The sequence below is a fragment of the Poecile atricapillus genome, chromosome 21 (genome assembly GCF_030490865.1).
Source record: "Poecile atricapillus isolate bPoeAtr1 chromosome 21, bPoeAtr1.hap1, whole genome shotgun sequence".
Taxonomy (NCBI): Eukaryota; Metazoa; Chordata; class Aves; order Passeriformes; family Paridae; genus Poecile; species Poecile atricapillus.
Genome location: NC_081269.1, coordinates 5,523,082 through 5,543,162, shown reverse-complemented (window position 1 = coordinate 5,543,162; position 20,081 = coordinate 5,523,082). Strand labels below are relative to the sequence as shown.

Genomic DNA, 20,081 nt, shown 5'->3' with positions numbered 1-20,081 from the left:
AGCACGTGGTACCTTTGGGCTGGGAGTTGTACACTGCAAACATGTTGATGGCCACGAGCTGGAGCATGCGGGTGCTTCCGATGGGAGGGGGGCTGTGCTGCAGCAGCACCTGGAACTCCCTCAGGACCTCCTCAGCCACCGCAGGGAAAGTCTCCATCCTGCAGACAGAGAGAGAGGCTGTAGAGAGCAGGCTGTGCCCTGAGATGTGGGGTGGGAGGTGGGCATGGCTCAGCCCGTCTGACATCTCCTGGGGAAGGGGGAATCCCTGGGGTGCTGTCTCCCAGCCAGAAGCTGTGGAGAATGAAGGTGCAGGCTGCTTCCTTAGAGAGGGCAGTGAGGGATTGCTCTGTGAACGACAGGCAGCATTCTTTTGGCAGAAAAACACGGCCTTTATGAGTCATTTCTGACCAACCATTTTTTTCTACTGACTTCTACCAATCTGGGAGAGATGCCAAGGGGCCAGCAGCTCACTTGGACCAGGAGCAGCCCATGGGACTCCCAAGGCTGCAGCAAAATGCACACACTGGTGCCACATTGCGGATGTGGCAATTCCAGTGCATTGAATGCTGGCCAAAGCGTGCTTCCTCCAGAACTCCTCGCTGCAACATCGGATCCCGTGGCACCGAGCCCTGTCTCCCCCAGGCTACACACTCCCCGGCACTGTGATTGAGCCCCTGAACTTCATCACTTCGAGCCCCACAGGACAGGGACTCTCTGACTCGTGGAGCTGCTGACAGTGTCAAAGCTGGAGCGGGTCCCCGCAGCCGCAGCGCCGCTGTCGCGCGTCAGGACACAGCAGCCCGCGGCTGCGGGGCCACGGCTGGGGATGGGGTGAGCTTTCAACACCACTCACAAGCACCCATGGAAATCTGACACCTTCATCCTGCTCTTCATTGCTGAGGGAATTAGCTGAGGTCACTTATCAAAGCTGCTGGATCCTCAGCAACCTCCCAGCTGAAGCAGGGTGAAAAATTGAAATTATTGTAAAGAGCACGGTCAAACCCCAAAAATGACTGAGGTGTGGTTGCCCACAACAGTATCCCACAACCCGGTATCCCATGAAGATAATTTTGTAACCAAGAAGCTGCCCAAAACCTTGGGAACTACTGAGGGGGAAGGTCCTCCTGTCCCACTGCCTCCTCTGCAGAGTTTGCTGTGTTGATTCTCGTTCCTACACTAGAAAAAGCCACAGCCAGACACAGCAGACTGGAAACCTCACAGAAAAGTGCCCACACTGTCAGTTATCAGTGACATTATTAAGTGCCCTCATGGGAGTGAGGGAGCCAAAACCCACAGAGGGTGAGGCATCTGGAGCTGGGGCAGACAACCTCAGGGGCCTCCATAGCAATTTCCTCTATCTTCCCCCCAGGAGATTCAGATCTTGTGATATCACCACAGGCTGGATTAATGAGCCACTTCTGGTAACCCACATGGGCAATTCTGCTGGGCTTCCCCAACAGAATTCAGGACAGTGACAGCTTGATTTTTAAAGACAGAAATGGCTTTACTCTTAGCCGTATTTCATGGGTGCTTTTCATCACCCAGGTCTGCCTACCAGGAGGGTACTCTCTCCCTGGGCACTGTTTGCTGGAGCAGTTCAAAGTCTCTGTTATCTTCCCAAAAACATGGAGGGGGGAACAAATAGTCTCCTTGTACCTTGTAGCTTTGCGGAATGGAGCAGCCCTGTCACTACAAATGCACTGCTTCCCTGGATTTGGGGCACAGCCAGAGAATTAGAGCAAACTGATTGCTTCTAAAGACTTCCTAATTTTGAGAAATCTCAGACCACATCCAGTGTATCCAGCAACATCCTCCTAAGGCAGACAGCACTCTGGGGATGGAGGAGCCCTTTGCAGGATGGGCTGTTACTGAGGAGATGAAGATTACTGCCATGGAATAACAACAAGAAGGAGTGAGGGCTTCCTCAGCTCCACCACCTGTGCTTTGATACCACAGCACATCTGGAACAGTATGCAGTAACCCCACTGAGCTCAGAACCAGCAGGTCAGGAGCCAAGTGGAAGTTTTTAATAAATTGCTTACCTGTGGTTTTAGGAGCAAGAGCCCAATTAGGACAACATCATCTTTTCCGTATTTTTTCCAGATAAATCACCAAAGATCCCGCCCAAAAAGGACTTGGCTATTCCTCACCTTTTACCTATTTTAAGCACGGAAGCTGTTAAGCAGGGCTGGACGATTTTCTCTTCCTGTGTCATGGTATTACTTTCTAGTTCCCTTCTAAGTACTTCAGGGCATACTGTACCATTAAACATACTTGGGTTTTCTAAATGACTGTCCTGGGAAGCAACTGCCTGAAACGCTGCATCTTAATTTCACAAAAGTCTCAGGAGCCAAATGTGCAACTGATCTCTGCTACATCCCCATTAATCCCCTGCTGGCATCCGTTCAACCGGAGCTCGACCGCGAGCGTGGCCCCACAGCGCTGGGACCAGCAGCTCCCCGGATGCTCTGTCCTCCAGCACAGACCCCGCACTTCCCAAACCTTCCGTGGGCTCTGGCAGTTCTCCTCTTTTCCTGCAGCTCTGTCTCCTTGCTGCAGGCCAGCCTGGTGGCCCATGGGTGGGTAATCAATGCCTTGTGACTCAGGGAGAGATCAGCAGTGACCCTCAGACACTTGGATCTCCAACAAATCGCCAGCTCCTGCTTTCCTGGTTTTTGTGAAGGGTCCAAAGTTCCCTGAGTGGTCATTCCTGTAAGCACTGGACACAGAAAATGCTGAGGTGCTGCTGTGTGGCAGGATCTAAGCTGTTCCCAGCAGGGACAAGCTGTCACTTTGCACCCACGCTCCCTTTACCCCAGAAAAGATAGAGGAAAAGGCCTCTCAGCCCTGTAGCCAGCAGTTCCACAGGAGAATGAAGGAGCCAACAGAGCTCAGGAAACTCTGGCTGCTTCTGAGGCACTGGCAGGCTGAAGCTGAGACCACCACTGGCAGAGTGTCCCTCCTCACCAGCTGATCCCACACAGCGAGGGCCAGTCTGGACCTGGAGCAGAGGCAGCTCCATGGGAAGCCCATCAGCCCTGAGGCTGAACTCTGCCCTTGGGGTCATAAGGATGTTCCCTGGGCTGGGATCTCAGCCCAGGCCGGGATCAGGTTTGCTTTGCTTCAAGGGGAGCTGTTCAATTACTTGAAATCCATTTCTGACAGCCACTGCCAAGGGCACTTTGTACAAACCAGTCCCCACAGCCAGGGCAGCTCCCAGCCATGGGGCTTTCACTGAAATGGCAGCGAGGACATGAAGGGCAAGGCTTGTTTTGCCACTATCTGGATGGCAGCTTTCAGCCACCACATGGATCTGCCTCGATGACTTTGTGATCCTCAATAGCAGCAGCCACTGAGAGCCCCAGGAGCAACCTTTGCCCTGGGTGAGGGCAATGGAAGACAGGGGGTTAAACACAGAAATTGAAGGGGAGGGAGCACAGTTAGGTGATGGGATAGAGAGAAAACAGCCTCTAGTCCCTCCTGTGTGTGTGAACCATCTGAGCTCAGTTTCTGCCAGAGGGTCCTGGTGCATGGGCTGGAATGGGCTTTGAGGTGGGGGAAAGGAAAAAGCCCAAGCTCCAACCAGTGTGGATTGGAGGGCGGGTAAGGAGAATAAGAACCAGGAGGCCAGGCCTGCAAGAATTCACACCCTGTGCCCTCAGCTCCAAACACAGCTTAGTTGCTAACAATATTAAATTCCAAAAAGACTTGTAATGTAGGAAAATAAAATAAACATCCTGCACACTTACCCAATCCTGGTAAACAGCTTCCCATGGGCATGGAGAAAACTGAGGATGAACCTTTTGTTCAGCTGCATGGGAAAAAAAAAAAAAAGGGAAAAAAAAAAGAGAGAGAGGAGAAAACAATTAAACTCTCTCCTATTTCCTGTGAATTAAGAATGTCCCCAGTGACAGAAGAACCTGGCCTGGATGCTGGGGGTGGCACTGGAGATGGGAACCAAATGGACATGCCCAAACTCTTACAAACATCATGCACAGAGGCAGAGGCAAGTGCCAAACAGCTGGAGCTGGAAGCGGAGCTGGGAGAGGCAGTGGAGACACAGCACCCTCTGCCGGGTCCTGTGATCCTGCACAGCGCTGCTTCGCTCCAGGAGCCCCAAACCCCACACCCTGGGCACCCCAAACACAACACAAGCACCTCCAAATCCAATACCTGAACCCCAGGAACCCTAATCTGATACCTGCACCCCAGGCACCTCTAAGCAAAGCTCTCCTCCCCCTTGTCTCATCAACTCAAAACTTAGCACAGCCTAATGGGTTCTGGAAAAGGAGTATCCAAAGGCAGCATTCCCCACTAGCATTCCCACTGATGGAAAAACACAACCCCACAACCACCAGCAGCAGCCTGTTCCGTGCTCCCGACTGTGCCAGAGGCAGAGCAGCAGCTGGACAAGGCAGACAGGGAGCAGGATGTCCTCCCCAGCACTCTTCTGCAGAGCAGCCAGCACAGAGAGCTCAGCTGCAGCACTCACACTTGTGCCCTGCCAGGAGCAGCTTCCAGGAGCAAGAGAGGATTGGGGTGATGCTGCACCCCCTCATTTATCTGGTGTTAGAGACAGTGCTCAGATGTGCCAGCAGAGCCTCTGAGACCCTGCATTTTGAACAGCCACTGAACTGCCCAGAGAAGCTGTGGCTGCCCCATTCCTGGAAGTGTTCAAGGCCAGGTTGGATGGGGCTCTGAGCCATCTGCTCTAGTGCAGGCTGTCCCTGCCCATGGCACGGGTGGGTGGAACTAGATGGTCCCTTCCTACCCAAAACATTCCATGATTCTGTGGACACGGAGCTCAGGGGACACAAGGGAGCTGGCTGTAGCACACGGTGTGAAGGGAGCTTCCTGCCCTGCTTTGGTCCCCTGACTCCAAAACCCAACTTGAATAATTATTCACTACTGCTCCAGGCCACCTCTGCTCGCCTGGCACAGCTCTGGGCTTTCACAGTCCTTATCTACACGGCTCTGAGGATGGCTGTGGGTGGGTGAGCACTCCCTCAGCCTGGCCCTGGGGGTGGCTGTGTCACAGCAGGAGTGGACTGGCCTCACTTTTACCTTCCCCAGAGCAGGAGGTTTTCCTCTCTTGCCTGTGCCTGCACAGCCTCAGCGCGCTGAGAAAAGCCAGGCTCCGAGTGCTGCGGAGACGCTGACCAGGAGCGACCCAGAGCACCACCACACTGCTCCAATCCACCCAGGGCTTTTACAGCTTCAACTCCCCCACTTCCACTCACAGGGGGAGGATAAGGTTACCTGGCAGGGCTGTGGCAGTGCCCAGCCAAGAGCTGGGCACACGCCAGAGGATGCAGGGCAGGCACTGAGCAGTGCCTCCCGAGCTCTCTGCCAGGCCTGGCTGCAGGGGACAGTTGTCACTGGCATCCCAGCTCTGGTGCCACCTCCCTCCCCCATTTGCTGAGCCCCTGGGTTCAAGCCATGACTGATGCCAGCTGCTCTGCACCTTCAGTGAGGTGTAATTAACCCGGCTGTGTTCCCGGAGGATCCATGCAGGAGAATGATGCCCTGCTGCAGAGTCGCTCCTGGGCCATGTGCGAGTTTAAACATAAAACCTGTCTCATAAAACAAGCCAGACCAATTAAACTGGCCCCTGCAGCAAGGGGTTCTTGCTTACTCACTATTTTACTGCTGCCCTAAAGAGCCCTTTCCACTAGAACTCAACTTGATTTGCCACCACTTTATTAACTCTGCAGATGGAACCCAGAAAAGACTGGGGAATACTGGGACAGCACAGCAAAGCCCTTATTCATTCTTCCAGTGAAGTTTGGATATAGCTGATTCTTCACCTAAGGACACTATTGTAATTGAGAGCTTGAAGCCTTTAACAGGTCCTTTTTTTTTTGGCAACAGCTTGCAGAGACAAAAAGCTGGTTTGTGACCAGCTCTGGCTGAAATCACAGACACAGCCTAAGGAATCTAAGGAATCACAGCCCCCAGCTCTGTGTGAGAGCCTTGGTGGGGTGGTGGGCAGTGTCTGCCCCACAGCGAGACCCTGTGCAAGAGCTGGAGGAGGGGGTCCATGCTCTGCATCCTGCTAGGAGAAATATGGAAAAGAGAAGGAACTCGTGGCCTGACCCATCTCTATTGGACAGCAACACTCATGGGCAGGCTGCAGGTCTGGGAAAGAAGAAATTGGGGCAGAAATTTTCCTCCAAGGCCCACATTCACCCATGGCCCCAGAAGGGCTCTGCAATCCCCACACTTCACTGGCAGCAGGGGAAAACCAAAATTCCCCACCTTGAATGGAAAGTGACACCCAGCAGGGACATGCCCAGAGTGTGTCTGCAGACACAGCTCCAGGAGGGCTTAAAAGGACATTGGCTTCACCCCCATTTTCTCAGAGCAACTTCCACACTCAACTTTTTCACTCGCAATTCCAAGGATTCACCAGTCACACTCCCCAGCAACCAGTACAGAACTGGGACAGAGATATGTGCTTACTTATAATTGTTTTTAAGGAAATGTGATACCTGCCTCTAGGAATGAAGCATGTTCCATGCCTCTTGCCAACTTAAATCACAGCCCCAGCAAGCCCAGGCAGAGCCCTGTGCCCCAGCACTGTGGCATCTCAAGCAGGCACCTCACGCTTCTTTCACCACTTTTTCTCTCACAGCCTCGAGGTTTTGATGAGCTCATCACTCAACTTTGGACCTTTCATCTTCGGGTTCATGCTAAGGCCATGGGGCTGCTTTGACTGGGCTTTTCTCTGGATGACTGTTTCCCTACTGACTCACCTGTCCCTCAGCCTCTGGGAGCCCTCCCAGCTCCTCCCATCAAACTCAGCTTCTCACACAGTGACCTCCATCAGTGGCCTGGCACACAGGAGGAAGTTTCTGTCACCTGCTGCTCTGCACTGACATGCTAGAGAGGAACATTTCCCAAAAGCATTGTCAGCACACTCACCATCCTAACAGTGCTACCACAAGACCTGCAAAAACTTACTGCCTTCTTCTCACTGATTGTGCAGCCCAAAAACAGACCCCTCAAAGGTTTTCCAAAAATGGTCCTTGTGCCAGTATCGGGATGCCAGACCAGGACTCCCAGCACACTGACACTGCTGCCCTTTGTGGTCAACGCTGCTCCCTGGGACAGGAAACCAAATTTGGATCGTCCCAGTTGCTCACTTGGGAAAAGCCCATCAAGAAAAGCTTATACAACAACAAAACTATGTCAAAAACTGGATTTTGGCCCTTCCAGCTGAAAAGCGGGCATCACCGATATGGAAGTTATGAGCATATAGTGAAGGCATTAGTTATAAAAACAAACCAGCTGTCAAGAAGAAGAAGGGGTCCCTGCACACAGTAGTGCCTGAAGCTGAAAACAGCTGTTTCAGCTGTCATGAGTCAGCATGTGCAGACAGACTAAATCCACCTGGGAAGAGGCAACCTCACCAGAGGAAGCAGCCCAGTGCTGCTTGGGGAGCATTCACACACCTCGCAGCCAACCCAACTGGATTTGTTGCCATGGAAGGAATCAACAGTGACTAACAACTTCTCGTGGAGCAGCTAAAAGAGCAGAGATAGCAATGGGGCTGAACAGCCAGCTCAAATCTCCTCGAGGCCGAGGGGAGCACGGCCTGACAGCAACACGGAACCACTCGGGCAGCGTTGGGAAAGGTCTGCCTTGTCTCCAGCAAGCAGAGAAGAAAGCAACATTTAACCTCCACATACTGCACTGAACACCCTGAAAATGGTGTCCCCCCTACCCCAGCACAGCAATGCTGGAAATGCCACTGGAGAACACAGGAAAAGGAGTGCCATGATCAGGGCTGGGAAGTGGCGCTGCTGCACTTGAACCCGTTTGGCTCCGGGCAGGGAGTGCACAGAGCTTTGGCACCTGAGCATCAGCCCCAGCTGTGAAGGAGGCACCAAATAAGGGAAAGATTCTGGAGAAGCGACTCCTGGGGAAAAAGCGTTTCAAGTTAAAAATTGTTACTTCAGGTTTGGAAGTAAATTCCAGGATCTGGTCTTTATCAAGCGAGGCAAACTTTCTTCAACATCAGCAAAGCATCTGTGGAGCAGAAAGTGGTGTCAGAGTCAAAATAGGCTGCAAAAGACAAGTCCATTAATCAAGAGACCAGATGCAAAACTGCCTGTAACAAATGCGCTGTCTCCACTGGAGTGGAAGGGCCTGGAGCACAGCAGGACGTTCTCCTGAGTCTGAGGGTCTCCTCAGTGACAAGGGGTTGGGATACAGACCACAGAGCCACACAGCTCTGCTCCAAAACACGTACCACACTCATCCCAAATATTTTCAGGGTTTCTTGGGCAGTCAGGCTTTTCCAGGCACAGCTTCCTTGCTGAGAACTGTGTGAAATAACATCCAGGCACTCAAAACGTGCCATATTCTCACTCCCAGCTCAAGGGCTAGATAGACCACATTAAGATTATTTCTCTTTTTCCACAGGCAGCTCTCTCAGAGCACCCAGTCCAACACTGATACAGAGAAAAGCCCAGGATGCTGCAGTGGGCTTGACTGGCAGGATACCAGGAGGATTTTTTACTGCTACAGGTGTAACCCCACCAAAGTGCTGGTGGAAAGAGTTTTGTGCAAATGGCTACCTACATAAAGGAGACGAGACAAAAGGGCTGTTGAGATTGTCTGGCATTTTTGCAGTGTTTACAAGGTACCCACAGAGCTGTGGGCAAATTCCAGCTGGGCTAATTACTATAATCACTTCTCTTCATATACCACCTGCAACCACAAATGGATACAGGGCTTGCCTTGGCTGCTTCTTGCCACGTGTTTAGTGCAGGTTTCTGCTTAGCAGAGCAACGTCCTACCCTGAAATGGATTCATTTCTGTAGCAATTCCAGTGAAAATCCTGCTACTTAACATCAGACACCGCACAAACGTAAAATCCAATTTGCTATGGCATGGAAGAGAGAGGGAACCCTGATGCATCATGGCCTTGAGGCATAAAAGAAATTAATTTACAGGTAAAGAGACACTGACACACTGCTGCAGCTCCAGGACACATCTCATGGCTATAAGAATTATAAGCCATCAACCCAGCCAGAGAAAAAAAGAAATTTAAGAAGCCCCCTGGCACAAGCAGTGAACTTTTGAGTTCTTCCTTCATCCCAGCAAGGAGCAGATGAGAGGAAAAATGTTAAGGAAGAAAATTATCTGCTTTAGTAACATAAAGATCAAGCTATGGTAACTTCTTTGGCTCCAGAACAAGTATCTGACTTCTAAATAAATTCAACATAATTTAATAACGAATTTACTCGCAGAACTTTCAACTCGACGAAAGCAGGTCAAATAGAATATTTATACGTGTGTTACTTCCTTTTCAACCAAGCTTGTATCTAAATTTGGTTTCCATGAATTAGTAATACACAACATTCTTGAAAAAATATTATCATTAAACGAATAAACTGATTCAGTAACCTCTTAAAGAGAGGTCTTCAGGGATCCTCGCTGAACTGGATGAAAAGAGGATGGTAGAGACTCACTAGCAATGTTTTAATCAACAAAAAGAAATTCTGCTGTCAAACTGCCCATTTGGAGCTGTAAGTAACGATGGCTACAGAACATTCACACAGGGTTTATTGTAACAGCTTCAAAATCTGGGGGTTTCCAGCATCAAATGTCATGTTATTCATCTGGCACCACATGGAAAATGAAGTCTCCAGGAGATCGTGCCCGAGGCAGCTTCTCCACAAAGCCTTTAGGGACCACAATGGCTGAATTCCCAATGCAATGTCCAGCAAAAAGGATTAAACACATCCCTTGGAAGTGCAAGCAGAGCAGGGACTGGACAGTACATTCACATCTAAATACGGCACCGCAGGGGATGACACTGAAATACTGCATCCAGCTCTAGTGCCCTTATTTTTAAAAGGATGCTGAAAAATTGGTAAGGATCCAAAAAAACAGCCATAAAAGTGATTCAAAGGCTAGAACTGATGCCTTGCAGTGAAAAATTTCAACAGCTCAATCTGTTCAGTGTTATCAAAATAAGACTGGGAGGCGATTGGATTGCTGGGTGTAAAGTGCCTCCGTGGTACTTAAGGGCTCTTTATACTTGCAGAAGAGCAAAGCATGGGAACAAACCGGGAACATTCACTCTGTAAATAAAGTAAAAGCATCTCAAAACCAGTGCAATTATCACTGGAATGAACTCCCCAGGAAAAGGGTGGATTCTCAAGGCTGGATGTCTTTCTGGAAGCACTGCTTTAGCCAAACACAAGTTATTTGGCTTCACACAGGAGTAGCAGGGTGAAATTTAAGGACTTGTGATATACAGGAGATCAGACTAGATGATCTAATGGTCCCTGCTGACCATAAACTCTCTGAATCCATGCAAACACGCCAGAGAGTCCTCAGCTGAGATATCAAGTTCACTTCTGACACAAAACTTTTCACAAATTGGCTCTGGTGCTGCAGGTCGTTTAGGATACAAGCTCAGCTCTTCAAGGCTGCATCTGGTTAAGCACTGAAAGCCCAGGCAGAGCTTTCTGTGTCCAGCAGGTAAGGGGGAGGCCACATGTGCACTAAAGCAGCCCCAACCAAAAGCAGCTTATACTCAAACACTCTCACTGTTTGCCAGGAATAAACAGTGTTCACCTTCCCGTGACAGAAAACTGACACGAAGAAATGTGTGATGAATTCTGGTCCTAAGAGATCAGCTGCTAAGACAGCTCAGGGTGTTGTCAGCCTTCTTTACTGCTCCAGAGTAGATTATTCGTGGGGTTAAAGCACAAAGGAGAGAGATAATGTGAGAAACTAAGAAGGGCAAAGACTGAAGAGATCAAACCCTGAAAGGCTTAGGATGGAGCTGGGCCAAGAGAGGAGACATTTGGACAACAGGCTGAGCAGAGACAGAGCCTTCCAGAAGGATGACAGCATTATCTCACGCAACCTTCGCATCTCCCCACGCTTCCAGCCACGCTCCCCACCCGGGGAGCTCCAAGCCAGGCTGTGCCTCAGGCTCCCACAGGTAGCTGTCCCACCCTTCTGCATCTCCCTCTCCACCTGGAATTATGCAGCAGTGAAATCTGCTGGGGAGGAGGAGTAGAGCCAAGGACAGAGGAAATGACACAGACTCCAGCAGGTTCCACTCCCTGATCCTTCGGAAGGAAGTTTCTTTCCTAGTACCCACCTCCACAGTGGATACAAAGCCTGTCTGGAAATGGCTCATTCAACACTGAAGAGGAATAAACACTCCACATGGCAGAATTAAGAGGTTTGGCTGTGGGATACAAGGTGCCAATCTCAAAAAGTCTACAACAGACAGCAGGAAACATTGGCCTGGGCCAACTTCAGACAAAGATCAAGGTTAGACTAACAACAAAAAAAGAGGTCTCAAGAGAAATCAGTGTCTACAGCCTTCACCCTGCTCTGGGAAATCTCCCAACCCTGCTATTAAGATATTTTACTTCCTTTACCAGTACTGCCAATTCTGGCAGCATTCTCATCTCAAGTGCAAACTCTCCCTCCCAACACCACTGTGCAGCACCAGGATCATCAAACCCACTGCTCTGAGAAAGGCCTTGTGTGCAGCAGCAGGAGGGGGTTTGGTTACACACAAATCCCTGCCTGATCAGCACCAGCAGGAGAGGAAATGAGGGAAGAGTGACTGACAGGGAAAGGCGGTTTCTGGATGATTGTACTTGGTTTTGGGGTATGAGAAGCTTGTTGGAACACAAAGTCTCTCTCCCCTCACCGCAGCCTCTCTGAGCACGGGGATAGAGCAGAGCCCCTCACAAAGGCACAAATCATTGATGTCCTTGTAGGCTCCCACCTCTGATCCACCACACACATTAGCACCAGATGCCTGTTGCCAAGAGGAGAACACGCCAGGGTCTCTCCCATTCAGGCAACATCAGTCCCTGCCTTGTTCTTCACAGTTAAATAAAACCACTAAAAAGAAGAAGGTGGCGGGGGGAGGAATATAAACATCAGCTTCTGGAAACTGTTACAAATAACTCAGTCTTTACTTTCTGGGTAGGGACAAAAGGTCAAGTTGTGTTGGAAAGCATCATTTGGGTTCTACATGACATGAGTGCACAGGCTGAATCGGGCTCTGGTGGAGCAGCACTGAGCATCCATGGAACATCACAAGCCCAGGCAAAGTGGAACAGCATTTTCTGGTTGGATTGCTAACACAGGAATTGCAGCTGACAAGGTTTTTATCAGCAATTCAAAGTTAAAACACAATTTCTTCAAAAATGAAGTGCAAGCAGGGATGGTGCACAACTGGCAGGCAAAAAAAAGCCAGTGCTGAGCTGCATGGCTGGGTGTCACGTCTCAAACCCAGCGAGACCAGGAGCGTGGTTTTGGTGTTTAACCAGTTTCAACTGCAGCCTGGCACTCTTTTACTTCCTCTGCAGAGAACTCTTCTCACTGCTGAGGGAAAGAAACCAACCTCCCCACGTGAACCAAAACGGCTCGAGTAAAAATAAAGCCCCAAGGTGGCCTGGTGGCTGAGTTCATATCAGGAGGCAAAAAGGTTGCAGGCAGGGGAAAGCACTCAAATACTCATGCTGCCAACCAAGAAAGAGACTACAGAAAAGGAGGCAGGGCAGACAATTAATGCAAGTCCAGCAGTAAAGAGGCTGACAAGCCTCTTTCACATGCCACCAGCTCCCCCGTGCTCAAAACAGTTTGTAAACTGTTTCCTAAACACAAAGGGAAAAAAAAAAACCCAGACCTAGTCCTGACCTCCATGAATGAGTAACCAAACCCAACAGCTTCCTGCAAGCTTGTGGGGGTGAGGAAAATGAGGGCAGGACAGAGGGAACTCCACACTTCACTCTCTCAAGTCTTGCTGTGGGCACGGAGATTAAGGATGCAACAGCTCTTAATGTTCTCTCATGTGGGCGGTGGATAAAGGCCAGAAATGAGGGAAGGCAGCCCTTAGCTGGCTGCTGGTGCCTGGCATTCCCACCCCAGAGAGCATCTCTGCCTCTTGCTGTGCTGCAGGGGAGGCTCAGCAGGGGCTGGCAGCTCTGCAGAGGTGTGCATCAGGAGCAGGCTGGGGGGAAGCTCTGCCAACCCCTGACAGCAAGGACAGCCCAGAACACAGCACACCACAGACAGGATCACATCCAGTACTAGAGAGCATCTAACCATAGAGGGGACAAACTTCCTGACTCAAGCCATCCTCCTGTGACAAGGTGCTGACACTCTAAGAGCTTGTGAGTGTATCCCACTGGCTACTTCCATGAGAAAAACCCGAGAGGAAACTCCCTCCCTTTGGGGATACACCTACAGCACTGCTCTGGTGTGGGAACAGCTCCAGCAGCAGCACACACGGCATGTCCAGGCACTGCTGGGCTAGTGGGTCCCATTCCCTCCACTCTCTGCACTGGCATCTAGTTTTGGTTTAAAAAAACCCTAAATGCATGCAAGAGTCAGCACAGGACATCATGTGCAGCCTTTTTGGGGAGCCATGCCCTAGCAGTGGGGGGATGGCAGCAAGTCTGTGTTTTCACCCTGCCCATCTAAACCACAGGCACAGCCCCAGCTGCCTGGGCTGATTTTCCAGCTCACAGCCTCCTAAAATGGACCATTCTGAGGGCTTTGCCCACCTGACACCATGGAAGGATCAAATAAGAGAGCCCTGTAGGAGTCCTGTACTTCATCCTGCAAAGATTATTCATAGGAGTCCACAAAGAAAAGATCAATCTTTAACTGTCCAGAGTGAATCCACCCAACCATGCTGGCAGTGAGGAGAAATGCTCCCACCAGCCTGGCAGGGATGCACCAAAAATAATGAGTTCCCCAAGCAGCCTCCTCTCCGTGCATCTGTACGGAAGAACAACCATCATTACAGCAATACATCATTTCCACTTCTGCCTGTCACTTACCTCTAGTCATGTGTAATGGAACAGAGTAACAAGGTGAGGAGAAGAGCTGAGAGTGGAGAGAGAAGCTCTCAGAAACAGGGCTGTCTCTGGGGCATATTTGCATGAGCAAAGTTTGGCCATGCTCAGAGACACACAGCTCACACCACAACAGCCTCTGAACAAACCAGACACTCCCAGGGAGCAGAGGCAGTGACATCCAGGCAACCCTAACTCTGAACACAGGTTCTGAGTCTGTGTCCTGTGTCTGGTCCTGTGTCTGACTGCTCCAAGCAAAGGACAAGCTAAAGGAGCAGAATGGCCAAGAAACTCCCACCACAACTGCTACCAGACTAAAATGAGTTTTTATCCCTCCAGATGCAAAGCTCAAGCTCCACCAGATGAAAAACTGGATTGAAACCAGGCAGGAGAAGAAGCCAGCCCAGTCACCCAGGTGGCTGCTGCCCAAGAGGAACAAGTGCCCAGAGCAGGAACAACAAACATCACCAAGGAAAAACCGTGTGTGAAACATGCAGAAGCTGACTGGGACAGGGACCCTTTTCACTAAGGACACATGGCCTCTGTTGAGGAAGCAGCTTGGGCAGCCCTAAGGTCCTGCCCACGCTCCTGGATGCATAGGCATTCCCAAAATTGCTTTATGGTGGTATTTACTGCTCACTCATGAAAACTCTTGAGCAGTGTTTCACACTCCATGCTGCTGAGAAGAGTCTGGGTAAAGAAATGGAAGTTAAAACCTGCTCTGAATTCCAGAGCTGATAAATCCACCCCAATTTCTCTGCCACTCCAAAGGGACATTGCTTCATGGGCACCCAGCACCAGGCAAATCCAAAACCTATACCCTTGACCAGCAGGCTGGAGGAAAATAGGAGTGTTCCTGCAGTTGATGCACAGGGCTGTGACAGCAGATCATGACTCTGGCCTTTGCTTTCCCAAGAGCTTTGCCGGTGGCCCTACCAAACTTTTGATGGTTCTTCAAGACTGACCTCTCACAAAGAGGCTAAGAGATTTAATTCTTTAATGATGATGAAGTATTCAGACATCTGGAGAGAAGTATTATTCAATTACTGGCCTGCCAAGGGAAAACCTCTCTTCCCTAATCTTAGCTGCAGCAATCTTTATTAGTGCCTGCATGCTGCGTGGTAACACAAGGAAGTGTCTACTGCAGAGCACAGGCAGCAGGCAGCAGCAATTGTGAGAACCTTAACTCAGCATTTCCTGACAGGAGTGATTAAAATCTCAAACTCAGTGTAATATTAGCACTTTCTCAAGAGACTGACAGCCCGTTTGCCCTGTTTACTTTACCAATTCACAGCCTGCCGAGCAAACTGCTTACAGTACTATCAGATTTATGATGAATACAGACCCATGGCAATGAAACCAGTGGCAGAGAAGAAATGGCAGAGGCTCAGCTCTTCAGCTCACCAACACAACTGCTCGCTTGCTCAGCCTCCTTTTTTAGAATTTCTCACTGGAATTGCACACCAAGTGACCAGATACTGCCAGGTAAAGGGTCAGCCTGGGCCCTCCTGCCCCTGCACACCCAGAAACGTGCAACGCACAAGAGACCACAGAGAGCAGCCGTTCACAGAGTGAAACCCCAAAAGGCTGTGGCCAAAACAGCCAAAACCCTGAGCACAAAACAGCCAGGCTGCAACTCAACCACCTCCTCATCTTGCGCTGAAACTTGTCCTATGTGCCAGCAGTGCCAAATCCAGTGACAGGGGAAGGGGCCAAACAGATTTACAGCCCTTGCTGTGCACAGGTGGTGTGTTCTTCCAGTTCTGCATCTTCCTAGAAAAGGGAATTGATCAAACTGTGAAACAGGCAGCTCTGCCAAGCCTCTACCTAAAAGCACAGTGCAAGGCAAACTGCCAGCCCCACACGCTTCCCTTACTGCAGCAATGGCTGTGATTTGAGCTGCCCTTTTCACTCTCGCCATCCCACATTACTAACTCCAGCCTGTGGGCTTCTGACCCTGAAATAAAGCAATTTGGGGTTGTATAGAGCTGCATAAGGGAAAATGAAGTGAGTACTGAGCAGAGATGTGTAAGCATCTGCTGACAGAGACAGCACACACACCAGCAGGTCCTGGGAGAGCAACTGTACAGCACTTCCCAGCAAAGTGTGGCACATCACTGGACTGGCACCTCACCACCTGCACAGTGAAGAGAGCAACTGCTGAGGACAAAAAACATCCCAAATCGATTTACTGACACCTGTAGAACAGCCAGCACCCCCACAGTCAACCTACCTATGGCTGGGTTTGAAACAACCTCCTCTGGCTGAAGGGTGCAAGCAGCCTCTCCCTCACACCCTGCCCAGAATGCATCCAGAGCTGTTTTATCTCTGCTTGCAGTGTTATATCTGCTGCTGCCATCTGAACTTACCCATTCTGCCCTGCAAAATCCCCTCTCTGGCCCAGAAACAGCTGCCATAAGGCTGATGCCTCTGCTACCTGCAGAACACAGCCAACACAGACACAGCCTGCCTCTGTCTTTTCAAGGGCTGAAGCTGGCGAGGAAGGGGCTGGGGAGGCAATGACACATTTATCCCCATTTCCCCAAAATGACACACAAACGCTGGCACACGTCCCCTGGGAGCAGAGCTGTTCCCTTCCTGCCGGCCGGGGATGTGGGGCAGAGGTGCTGCTGCTGCTCCTGTCCCGGCCAGGCACAGCCCTTCCGAGGACAAACACTGCCACACAGCGGCAACCCAGGGCTGCTCCACTCCTCTCCAGCCCAGCAGCTCCAAAACACCCGAGGATGCTGCGAGGAACAGACTAAGAGGCTACAGCCTCAGTGAGGCAGGAGGCCAGAGCTTCCCGAAGAGCTGCTGTCTTTATCCAGCCCACGGCTTCACAGCTCGGGAGCCTTGGCAGCAACACAGATGAAAGGTTTCCTTTCCACGTGGTTATTTGGGGTGACATGGCCCCATAAGCAGTTCTGCCAACTCAAGTGCTGCCCCACAGCAGGCACAGGCAGCCTGAGAATAAATATCTTGGCTGCTAAAACCAACAGTGCCCAAACCCAGGCCCTCAACTCTCTTTTGCCATTCTATTTCTGGTGTGGCTTCTCCATGATCAGAAAGCTCCTACTTTTCAGGAGACAATGTTTCAAACAGAAGGAAATCAAGACCAATGGAAAGTATCAGTGTGTACAGACAGTGCACAGCAAGCTGCACTTCAGAGAGCACAGACCCCACTGAACAGAGCAAGGAGAAGCTCCAGCACAAAGTGCTGCACTACAAACACATCCCTGCCTCCCACTTTGCCAGCTGCTACACTGCCTCCTGTGACAGCACTTCGAAAGAGAAACCCCCACCAGTGCCCCAAAAACACTGACAGCATCTCACACCAAGCAGCTTCACCAATGACTGATAGAGAAGCTAAAGCTTGGCACTTTCCTTTTAATGATGCTGAGGAAGCAAAAGTCGCCAGAAGAAAAGCTGAGGAGAGGGAAAACAACCAAAGGCAAGGAACATCTGAAAAATGTTGCAGCAACGTGCCAGAGCTTATCTTTCAAAGCCCCAAGACTTCACCCCAGTTCCACCCAGCTGAAGTCACAAACTCATTACAAAAGCACAAATCTGAGAAGCTTTGGGCCCCACAGCGTGCAGGGAAGGTTTTCCCAGTCCTCCTAAACTCCCATCCTTAACAGCCATTTTAGGACAGGCAGCCCAGAGCTCCCTGGCAAGTTCTCTTGCAAGTCAAATGTGCCAGAGCAGTGCAAAGATTCCTGGAGGATGAGCTCCCAACCACCACTGCCTTTGCCTGCATTCCTGGGCCTGACAAACAGAGTTCACCCGTGCTCCTCCTGCAAGGTACAGCTGGACATGCTCACAGGAGACACCACCAGTTAATTGTATTTTTAATTCTTGCAAAAGAAAGGTGCTGGTCTGGCCTCTCAGCAGAGCAAGTTATGCAAATGTAACACCTACACTGGAAATTGAAACCACAGTTTTCACATTCCCAGTGCAAACCTCCAATCATCTGGCAGTGGGACAAGTGACACACTTCCAGAACAAGCCTCAGAACTGCCAGGGTCACTGTTAACCCTGGTCTCCAGCACCTGACCTCATTTCCCACTGGGAACCTCACCCAAATTAGAGCCCTCAGAGCAGAAACATTTTACAGCATCTTCTGTTTGTGCCTCTCTCCTGTTCCACATCAGCCACGCCAGCGCACGCTGCCAAGAAAGGGATGGTAACAACATGCCTTAAACACGAGAGGCACGAGGTCACCAGCTCCTCAGCCTGACCCAGGCACAGCTCCCACAGGGAAAGCCAAAACACTGGAAAATTTAGCAACAGGAAAGCAAAACAGATCCAGTGTCATTCCACTGCATTCCAAACACATGAGAGCAAAGCCAAGCGCGGGCTCCTGCAGTACTCACGTCGCTGGGGCTGAGGTTCCCAAGCCCGTTGTCCTGCTCGGAATCCCGGCCGGACTCGTGGCCCTGGGAGGAGCGGGGGTGGGAGGGATGGATCCAGATCTCCAGCCTGGTGGCATCATCTCCCACTTGTCGCAGGGTGGATTTCCTGCCCTTGCCCCGGCGGTTGGGGCTCACATCCAGCACCTGATGTTTCCTCTGCTCCATCTGCTCAGACTGGGCACACAGGACACGTTCAGATCACCCAGGGATCAAGGGTCAGGTGCATCATTTCATATACACAGAAAAATCAGCCCTTTCCCCTGCTTCACAACCACATTAACTCATGGACAGGGCCAGGATTTGGTTCTGACTCTACAGGACAGCGCAGGTGAGCAGCTTTCAACTCCAGCTACCCCAGGACAGGAAAAGCTGTGTCCAGTCCCAGGAGCGTGTGGCAGCCCATGTGCTGTATTTGGGGTGACTCCCTGGGGCACAAAGGCTCTGCAGCCTCCCTTATCCATCCCCACAAGTGCAGGGCACCTGTGGAATAAAGCAGTGACTACAAGCCAAGGCCATGTTGCAAACCACAGCAACTGCCAGCCCCTGCTGAGCTCAGCTAAATCAGTTTGTGACCCAGAAACAATGGATTCATCTGCCCAAACCACCCCAAAACCATCATTCTGAAGGCTGCCTCTCTCATGAAATTTCTTAGAAGTAGGTAAGGAGTATCTCCAAGTCCAAAAGCCAGCATTCTCTCCGTGCTCTCCAGCACAGGACAGGTAGCACAGGCAGGTTCAGCATCCCAGAGCCCAGCTCCAAGACTCACCTTGCGTTTTGTCTCCTCAAACAAACTCATGAGGCTCTCCTTGGCAGTGAGGATGGGGTTGCTGGCAGCCAGGCTGCGCATGTAGTAGTACACAGCATCCAGCTTCCTCCTCTGCAAAAAACACAACAAAAAGATACCAAGTGGCTCAGAACTGCCACTCCTGGGGCATTCAAAGCCAGGTTCCCATGTGCCTCCCCTTCCCTCTCCCTCAATACTGTCTGGAGCAGACAGACACAGTGAGAAAGGACCTTCCCAGCCATGAAGGAAAAGTGCTTCTGAATGCTGCAGTTCTGAACTGCTCTACTTTAAACCACCATCTTCCAGCGTTGGGAACTGGCAGATCCCTGCCAGCCTCTGTGCCCCAGCATGATGCTTCCATTATCTGCTGCCACATCTTCCCTGGAGTCAGTTTTCCTGCATGGCTGGAGTAGCCAGCACAACTGAAACCCGGGGAAGTCACGTGTGGATGTTGCTTAGACCAATGCCCACAGGTTCAGTGATAAGACAGCAAACAGATGGCTCTGAGCACAAAAATCTCAGGCAAAAAGTGGGCTGTGTTTTCAACTTAAAACAATTACACTTTCAGCAGCCCACAAAACAGCCCCCAAAATCCCTGAGGGAGTAGCGTGTATCTGACAAAGCAGCCTGAAGCCACAGCAGCTGGAATCCACACAGCACTTCCTGCCATCGGCTTTTTTTTTCTTTTAAGAAAAAACCCAAACCATCTGAGCACTGCCCTAAATAATGCCTTTCTCCACCAGATGGAATCTCCCAGCTATCCCAGAGGCTCTCCCAGTGCTTGCAAATCCTTGCATGAGGAGCATCTTACCGTGTAGATGGCCAGAAGTGCCAGCTGGTTGTACGGGCGGCCGTTTTTGGGAGCAATTTGCTGAGCCTTCAGGTACCAGCTGGAGAAGAGTAAAAACAGAGAGAAAGGGTTACTGGAAGGACATCAGGCTGCCTTCCCCATCCTCAAGGATGTAGAACTCCTCCTGGAATTGGCATTTCTGCAGGGAACTGGCCCTTCCCAAAAGTGTCCTCTGCCTGCAG

The 20,081-nt window shown here is 50.8% G+C and overlaps 1 protein-coding gene across 2 annotated transcripts in view; it reads right to left on the bottom strand.

The window, feature by feature from the left end:
- Positions 1-20,081, bottom strand: part of SMG6 (SMG6 nonsense mediated mRNA decay factor) — a 104,653-nt gene that overhangs the window by 77,728 nt on the left and 6,844 nt on the right. For both annotated transcript variants that reach the window (XM_058854057.1, XM_058854058.1), the window contains exons 6-10: positions 19,861-19,939; positions 19,032-19,142; positions 18,227-18,439; positions 3,750-3,811; positions 13-158 (exon numbers count right to left, since the gene is read on the bottom strand). In XM_058854057.1, the coding sequence (XP_058710040.1) occupies positions 13-158; positions 3,750-3,811; positions 18,227-18,439; positions 19,032-19,142; positions 19,861-19,939 (611 nt within the window). The remainder of the gene's footprint in view (positions 1-12; positions 159-3,749; positions 3,812-18,226; positions 18,440-19,031; positions 19,143-19,860; positions 19,940-20,081) is intronic.